We start from the raw sequence: 8,694 nt of genomic DNA, 5'->3' as shown, positions 1-8,694 counted from the left end.
CAAAAGTCTAGCCAGATTTGAACGGCGAGCGCTGGAGTCCGCAGAGCGCCCCGGGAGCCAGGCGCCGCGCCGATCAGCCAACGCCTTCTAGCACGACAGACGGCGTTCCGCTACGCCACGCCACCTCAGCGCGCATTTCCGCACTTTATAAACATGTTCTGAGATGAACTCTCTGTGTCTAAGAACTAACCTGCGTATTAGTACTTTGTATAGCTCTGGTCTACACAAGTCTGGACTCGCGCTGAGGTGGCGTGGCGTAGCAGAACGCCGTCTGCCGTGCTGGAAGGCGTTGGCTGATCGGCGCGGCGCCTGGCTCCCGGGGCGCTCTGCAGACTCCAGCGCTCGCCGTTCAAATCTGGCTAGACTTTTGACGCAACTTTTGGTACCACGGCCATCGGTAGACCCTCCCCTACAATTCTAGACCAATGCGGGGTCTATGCGATAAATATTGAGGCGGCTAGATGTCGCAACGTGCGGCAAGGCGGCAGCGGCGGGGCAGAGAGCTTCCTGTCCCCTCTCTGTAGTCTCTTGGCTCCAGGACGCACAGCTCGCCCAGCAGCAGACGCCGTGCTCGTACTCACCCGGGTGCTTGAGCAGCTGCTCCAGGTACAGCTTGTCCACGCACAGCTCGCCCAGCAGGCGGCGCGCGGACAGCTCCTCCTCGTCGCGGCTAGAGGCTGGCGGGCTGGTCGTGCTGGTGTAGCTCCTGCTCGAGCGGCTGCGCGCCGAATTTGGCGCCAGCGGCAGCGCGGCGGGTAGCGTGGCCGTGGGCGAGGGCGGCCCGGGGCTGGGCGAGGGCGCGGGCGAGGGCGTGGGCGAGGACCCGGGCAGCAGCCCCGGCACCGGGGACGGAGTGTGGCCCCGGGGCTTGGGGCTGGGCGCCGAGCTGCGGCGTCCGGTGCTCGGCGACACCGGGTGCGTCTTCATCGAGCCCTTGCCTCCTGCAGGAAAGACTGCGTGTTAGTGTCATGCAGCTCCGGGGTGGGCCTCGCACCACCACAAAGATACAAACAAGTGAATTGTTCGTAACTTTGGTGACGTTTTCGACCGACGACCAGGAGAAAAACTTGAGCATTCCGAGAAGATATAAATGTGAGGATAAGGTAGAGCAAATTTGTGTACCATGCCGGGTGTAAAGTGACACTTATTAAACATATCGTGGATTTGTGGTAGGTGACAAAGTATGAAATGAAGAATGAAGTCTGTCGAGATTTCGTATTTAAAACTGGCATGCGACGAACTTTGAAAGTAATATCGTTTGATACCTTGTTTAAGTAAAATGCAATCTTTGATGTTTTTACAATTCTTTAGTGTTTGATGTAGAATCGTTTAAACCATGCTGTGTGTTGCTTTTTAAAATGTCATCCGTAGTTATTTTTCTACTTTAGTCGTCATATTTCGTGTGTGTTGATGCAAAGGTAACTGCTGTTTTAGAATGAAGTGCCTCGTCAAATCATGCGTGTGTTTCTGAACAGAGTACCTGACCGGCCAGATCTGGCTTGCTCCATTGCCTCCATTATTTTGCAACTTTCCTCGATGCCCGCTGAAAGAAAGTTCTGGTTAGGGAAGAAGAAGCAATGAGAAGTAAACTGTAAGCTTTAGGGCGCGCGCACACACACACGACACCGCTGGTATCGAAAAATGATATTCAAATTGTGTGGCGTCTCATTTCAAAGCCTCTGGTAATTTTTTTAATTTACACATCTTTTACCTTTACCCAATCCGCGAGGATCTGGGAAAGGTGCCCACAAAACGCCTCAAAAAAATGCGAAATCCTCTCTAACCCCCCAAAAAAGCACAGGGGCTGACATTCCGGATCGAAAAGCGAAAATAAACAACAACAGAGGTTGTCCTCTAGAAGACTCACTTCCGATGGTGTTCTCGATGGCTTCCTGCGCCTTCTGCACGCCCAGCCGGAACACGGCCAGCTCGGGTCTAAGGCGCAGCCCACGGTGGTAGTACATGAGGCTGTGCTCGAAGTCGCCCATGTGGTACAGCGCCTCGGCCTTCTGGAAGATGGCTGCGGGAGAGGCACGGCGTCAGGCAGAAGCAGGGTAAACTCTATCCAGTATTGAACACCGGTTCGATACATCGAACATCAATAATATCGTAAGATATCGACATTACATCGCAATATCGATCGTTACAAAATGGAAGCCGAATATCATTTTCTTTATCGATGGCTCAATTAAGTCAACGTCGGCTCAATTAAGTCAACGTCGGTAATGGGACATGGCCCTGAATATCAAGATGGTATGGTGGGCGCCGACCAACGGGGGCAGACCCACCTCGCACGTTGCTGCGGTCCGGGCCCAGGGCGTTCTCCGCGTCCTGAAGCGCGAGTCGCGGCTGTCCCAGCAGCAGGTAGCACTTGCTGCGCGCCACCAGGGCCGTCTTGTCCTCCGGGCAGAGCTGCAGCGCCTGTAAGGTAAGGTAAGAAAAACAGATATTATAAAGATAAGTGATCATCCAGAAAGTACGTCCGTCATTTGCCGGTACGAGCCTGCCAAGCGTCTGCCTGCACGCTCTCATGACGCCTGGTAGGTAGGCAACACCAAGCATGCGCGCACTGCGGGCTGGCCTAACCCGATTCTCACAGGCGCCGAGCTCGCGCAATTTACCCGCAATGAATCTGAGAAAGACGGACATACTTTCTGGGCGACCCCCGAGGTACGGTAAGGTAAAAGGAAAGGTCGGATAAGGTAAAGAGGTGTAAGGTAAGTTGAGGCTAGGTAAGGTTAAGGTTACGTTAGGTTAGGTCGTCACATGCACTCATGACACGACCCGCTGTGTTGGTGGCGCAGTGCGTGGTTAAAAAGGGGTTACAACGAATGAAAAAACACGGGCAGCGTTCGCAGAAAGTTTTGTTCTTTTCTCGCGGATGTCGTTGACCTTGTTGACGAAGGCGATGGCGATGTCGGTGTTGCCCTGGCGCAGCTCGTACTGGCCCAGGGCGAGCAGGGTGCTGCCGTCCGCCTCCTCGGGCAGCTGCAGCGCGTGCACGCGCTCCTGGTGGCGCTTCATGCGCAGGCTCTGCTTGATGTCGCGGTGGCCCATCTGCACGGCGGCCGCCCGGTCCTTGTCCGTGTACACCTCCTCGCCGCGGATCACCTTGCCGCGCCGGCCCTTGGCGCCCTTGCGGCCCGCCGCCGCCAGCGCGCCCAGCGCGCCCAGCCCGCCGTACATCTCCAGGTCCTTGACGACCTGCGGCAGGGAAGAGAGAGGAGCTCGGCGTCAGAAGGGAGATCGGCGCCCCCCGCCCTCCTACGCCCACGGGTCTCTCGAAGGACCACGCCGCACCGTTTTGCCGACCGCGATCGCCGATCGACTGCGGCGAGGGGGGCGGGCCGCGCCAGCCGCGGTTATGCGCCGCTGACACGGGCCGTGTGAAACAGTTCGGTTCCTATTGTACGGCCCGGCCCGGCCGCGCCCCGCCGCGCCTCGCCTCCGGGACATGCTGTTCTACAGCTCCGTGATGAGTCAGTGAAATAACGGAGTCTTATCCATGATTGGGTTAACAGCTATGAATCACACGTCGTGCGTATACAACTCCGAGTTGCGTAATACACTCCGTGAAACGTATAACGGTTGTACACGTTTGTTGCACTTTACTCACCTCCTTGAATGTGGCCTTGTGGTGGCGGCGGGAGGGTGGCTCGTCGTGGTTCGCCCGGTCGACGGCCTGGCCGCGGCCTCCGGGGACGCCGCCACCCTCCGCCTCCGGGCGCTCGTCGCCGCCCTTGTGCCCTGGCGGGCCCGGACCGGGCCCCGGGCCCCGCGGGCCATCGCCGGCCTCCGAGTCACTGTCGCCTGCGGTACGGGAGGAAGGTCAAGGTGTAACATGCGGGTCACGGCCAATAAGGGGCAAATGCAAGCTTGCATCAATGGTTCTGTTTCTGTCTCACCATGGTCCACGCGCAGGAAGCTGTGCAGGAACTCCGTGTCCCTGCTGATCTTGAGGATGGACCTGGCCTGGTCCGTGATCTTCACGTCGTCCTGGACGGGCGCGTCCTGGCCGCCGGGGCCCGCGTCGGGCACGAGCAGCCCGCCGCCCCCGGGGCCGCCCCCCGCGGGGCTGTCGGCCATGGCGCGCGCCGCCGCCGCCGCCTGCTGCGCCGCCGCGCCCGCCGCGCCCACGCGCCCGCGCTGCGCCCAGCGGGTCGCCTTGACCGCCCCCGCGCCCGACCAGCTCGCCCCGCGGCTAGCGCGAGGCCTGCTGCTCCGAGCCGCATGGCGCTGCTCCAGCGGGTGGCGAGGCCGCCGCGGCCGCCTGCAACACGGGCACCAGTCAGCCTGGCGCTCGCACGGGGTGCGTGCAGAAGTGCAGCGGGCAGCTGACAGCGGCTAAGCTAAGCTAACTGGGTTCTACTACTTGTTCTGCGTGCACGTGGAGCTGCCCGCGTTTTGAAAAGCTATATTATTATCCGGAAGTGAGGGGGTGGTTGAGACACCAGTGCGGTTGCAGGGCGCTGTTGTCGGGGTGCTTCCCCGCCCCGCCCCGCCCCGCTCCGCCCCGCTCCGCCCCGCTCCATAGCGTGCCGGGTGGCGGTCCGCTTTGCCGCATAGTCGGCGGGGTGCTGCTACTGGGGACGGCGGCACCGCCGCGCCGCTGCAACGACCTCACCCGCGCCTTAACGAGCTTCCTGGCCGTGGAGCAGGCAGGGCCGCGAGGTGCTGACACGCCCCTGACAGGGCGCCCCGCCCCGCCATTCAGCTCACGCACTAACCACCCCCACGGCATGCCCCCCGGCCCCCGTGACAACTGCCACCAGAGGCTTTAAGGCCCTCACGGCAGCCACGCCGCTCCCTCGCTTGCAGGAAATTGTGAGGACATAACCTCCACGGCTGCTTCCGCGGTCATTAAACGCGGCGCCGACTTTTTTATTTTCCCGCTTGCACGCCCGCATGCTGGCGACAAAACTTTGCGCTGCCGAAAAGTAGACCAAATCACACGCGAGTAAGAAAGGGAGAAAGGGGAAGGAAACTAAACATGCGTGAGGTAGGAATGGAGTCGGATCGACTTCCTCCCTCGAGTCGATTTCTCGATACGCGGTGCTGGGCGGGCTCGAGGTGTTGATGCCCCCCCCCCCCCCCACCAAGCTCGCCTGCCGTCTCTCCGAATAATACCGGAGAAATGGATTGCACGGCGCCCATCCATTCTATTCCGTGGAAACGTGGGAGTGAAGGGGGAGGGGGCAGGGTAGGCAACCTCTGGCCCTACACAATGATGACGACAAAACCTAACGGCAATCTTCGAGCAGAAATGTTTGTACGTTGGGTTGGTTTCTTACAGTGTACGCGCGGGCGGGTTTACTAACTATTTGCGTGACGGGCGGGGCGTGGGACTTCAGTACCGAGTAGCGACACGAGTGGCAGAGCTTCCTACACAACGAGCAAGCAGCAAAGTGCGGCGCAGAGGGAAAACTTTATCGCTCGAAAAATAGAAAGTCCAGCAATCCCCAGCCCCAGCGCGCGAGCAGGCGCGCAGAAAGCAAAGAGCATGGCGTGACGATGGCGTGACGGTGGCGTGAGGAGCGCCCCTCACTCCCACCGCGGGGCCCGGAGCACGACCCCAACGTCACTCGCCCGAGGCGCCTGGCGCCTGCACGCGGGGCGTCGCCGGAGAGAGAGAGGGTGAGAGAGAGAGAAAGAGAGAGAGAGAGAGAGAGACCTAGAGAGACAGAGAGACAGAGAGAGAGAGAGAGAGAGAGAGAGAGAGAGAGAGAGAGGGAGAGAGAGGGAGGGAGGGAGGGAGAGAGAGAGGGAGAGAGACAGAGAGGTAGACAGAGAGGTAGACAGAGAGATAGACAGAGACAGAGAAGACAGCGAAAGAGGGAGAAGGGGGGGGGGGCGAAGGATGTCGCGCCCTCAGTATAAAGGCAAGACGACGAGGACTACTGACATAGCGAGCGCTATGCGCGCACGGTGCCGTATAACAAAACCAGCCCGCTACCGCTCGTGAAATATTTCGAGCAGTGCAGTCGGGAAAAAGCATATATGAGAGACGGCAGAGGGGCGGAGGGGGGGGGGAGATCTACAACAAAAATTATGGAGCCGAATCCCCACGGCGCCCGGTGCAGAGTAGACAACGGAGAAGCACCCTTAGTTGTCACCAGTCACCACTGCTGGTGCACAACCGGGACCGGGCCACGGCGGGCGGGGAGAGCCGTGCGCACAGACGCGCAGTCAGGTTGCCTACCGTCACGGCGTCCCGCCCCTGCGAGCACCCTGCCTTGCCCTACACGCACTTCGCACTTACGCCGTGAGATTCGATTTTGTGAAAATACAGCGGCGATTAATTTGTTCAAAATCCGTATTTAACGTGTATACCGGTGGGTTGCGGGTTTTGCACACTACAACGCTCTTGTGAGGAGTGAGGAGACGAACCCGCAACACTGTGAGGTGTAATTCTCCGTGACATCCAGTAAAGTGTTACGGTGCATTTACAAGTCGCACTAGTACTACTACAACTACAGTACTTCTACTACTAACACTAAGAAAGCACGGCAAGGAGAGGACCGCCTCCGCACCCTGCTGGGAAAGATGCAGAATTCGAAAAAGCCAATGAAACCCAACAGGTTAATTTCGAAAGTAAAACAAAAATGCGACTTTTTTCTAGACAGAAAAACAAACAAAGTGTACAACTTTGGCCTTACGTTGGTGCTGGCGAAGGGGGGCGCCCGGGCCCTCAGGAGGGAGGGGCTGCTGGGGAGCGTGGCTGTCTCCTACAAAACAAGGGGACCATCGAGCACTTATCAGCCGAGCAAGATATTGACCAAAACTATTCTTACTAAAAAAAAGGAGGGTGAGAATATCATAAAAACTTTTTAATTATATTTTTTAGTTCGGGGAGGGCGGTTGCAGACTCGTTGCACGGTCCGATCCGAATGCACTGCAGTGTGAGGTCGTGTTATGAGTCATGCCGTACGATTGAAGTCCACGGGAGGACGCTAGTCACCGAGAAATGCACAGCTACCAATCACTATAAAGTAAGTACTTCAACTATTCTAAATTTGAATTGCATTTGGAATTGGGCCTGTCGGCAGGCCACCCACGGCAAAGGGCTCTTATCAAACACTGAAAATGCTCCGTATAAAAGTTCAAACAAAGTCGGCCACGCGTGGTGCGCCGGCCTGGACCCGGGGCCCACGACGCAGACCTACACAGAGGACGGCCCCCATGGCGGCGGCCGTGTTGGCTAGCTGCAGGCGGACCGATAGGACGAGGACAGCGACGGGGAGCTTGTGGGGTGCGGCGGGAGCAGACGCCCACCGTTACGGGACGGCTTTGACTTGCTAACTGACGGCCCGGGGGGCTCGTCGGGGTCCTCGGGGGCCCTGGGGGAAGCGCCCTGCCCGCCCTTTGAGCCCTATCCAGTCGATCACGGCCGTCACTATAGTCACGTCACGTCACGCCATCCCGTCTATCGGCTGTCACAATTACCTGGCGCTTGACGGCGGCCCGGGCCGGGACGGGGGCGGGGGCGACGCCGTGGTTGGCAGCGGGCGGGGTTGGCAGCCCTGGGCCGGCCCTGGCCGCCCCTGGGGTGTCGGGAGCGTGACGCCCGTTGGCAGCCCGTTTGGCAGCCAGTCGTTGGCAGCAACACTCTGCAGTGGCCGCTGCTCTTCTGCGGGCCCCCGCGTGGCCCCCCAGGCGCTCTGCTTCCCCCGCCGGGGGTCCCTGAGGTGGGGGTGACCCTCCCCCCTCTAGTGCGTGCCAGCAGGGTGGCGCTGCAGGCCGCCCCCTCCTGGGAGGCTCCGGGTCGCGACCAGGGCCGCAGAGTGACACCTCCCCAAGTGCGTGACACTGCTGGTGTCCACCAGGGGTCCTTCACCATCAATGCAAGCGTACACCGATTTTTCTGATTTTCTCTTATTTTTCTGTGGCTTCATGTCCAATTTTTCGATTATATTCTCTTAAATAATGATTTGTTATTAAAATTTCCTTGATTTTCCTTATTTCTACTTTTTTTGTGGGGTGTAAACTTGCATAATTTCTAGTGAAATACCCATAGAGTGTCAAGAACAAGTTGTGGGACAAGCTGGCATGCACCAACTGCAGGGTATAGCGGGGCTGACACTACAGCTCAACTAACAGCTCACAGCGTGCGATTATGAAGGGCGTTTCTTCTTACCTGTGCAGCATCAGCTCTGTCTGCTGCCCGGTCTGTCTTCGAGTGTCTCTTCGTCTCCGTCGCAACGGAAAACCCATAGCGCGGGGCTTCAACACGCACCCGGACACGGCAATAAGCAGCCGTGTTGAGCAAGTGCTCCGATAAAAAAATCATTTACTTAACTATTTATAATAATTAAGTATTTGGTCGCTCGCGAATACGGAAGCAGGCGGGATGTATCCATCTCATTATATGATCTTACTTTTTAATACGTTCCATGTAAATAGTTCGAACACGGTTATTTTTCCGTCGCTTCAGGCCGGTGCTAGTTTACGGCAGAGTACCACCTCCCACCGCCCGACGGGGGAGTCTCTCGTGTGCCGTTTCACTCTTCCACGACTCGACCGCGGCGCGGCGGCGGTGGCGACGCGCCCACCGGTGTACGCCGCGGCGCCCTCATCGACCTCACGCTCGAGCTCACGACTCACATGTCGCTTGCACGCGAGCAAGCTCCCTCACCTCACCCCCTCCCTCCCCCCCTTCCTCACTCACTCACTCACTCACTCACTCACTCACTCACT

General features: G+C 58.6%; 1 protein-coding gene across 1 annotated transcript in view; it reads right to left on the bottom strand.

The window, feature by feature from the left end:
* Positions 1-4,066, bottom strand: part of LOC113205320 (zinc finger CCCH domain-containing protein 7B-like) — a 17,397-nt gene extending 13,331 nt beyond the window's left edge. The window contains exons 1-7 of the mRNA XM_052275248.1: positions 3,906-4,066; positions 3,617-3,810; positions 2,893-3,204; positions 2,289-2,421; positions 1,868-2,020; positions 1,481-1,543; positions 582-941 (exon numbers count right to left, since the gene is read on the bottom strand). Of these exons, the coding sequence (XP_052131208.1) occupies positions 582-941; positions 1,481-1,543; positions 1,868-2,020; positions 2,289-2,421; positions 2,893-3,186 (1,003 nt within the window). The 5' untranslated portion in view covers positions 3,187-3,204; positions 3,617-3,810; positions 3,906-4,066. The remainder of the gene's footprint in view (positions 1-581; positions 942-1,480; positions 1,544-1,867; positions 2,021-2,288; positions 2,422-2,892; positions 3,205-3,616; positions 3,811-3,905) is intronic.
* Positions 4,067-8,694: the final 4,628 nt, after the last annotated feature.

This window comes from Frankliniella occidentalis, unplaced genomic scaffold (genome assembly GCF_000697945.3).
Source record: "Frankliniella occidentalis isolate FOCC.00 unplaced genomic scaffold, Focc_3.1 Scaffold550, whole genome shotgun sequence".
Taxonomy (NCBI): domain Eukaryota; kingdom Metazoa; phylum Arthropoda; class Insecta; order Thysanoptera; family Thripidae; genus Frankliniella; species Frankliniella occidentalis.
This window is presented reverse-complemented; position numbering and strand designations above follow the sequence as displayed.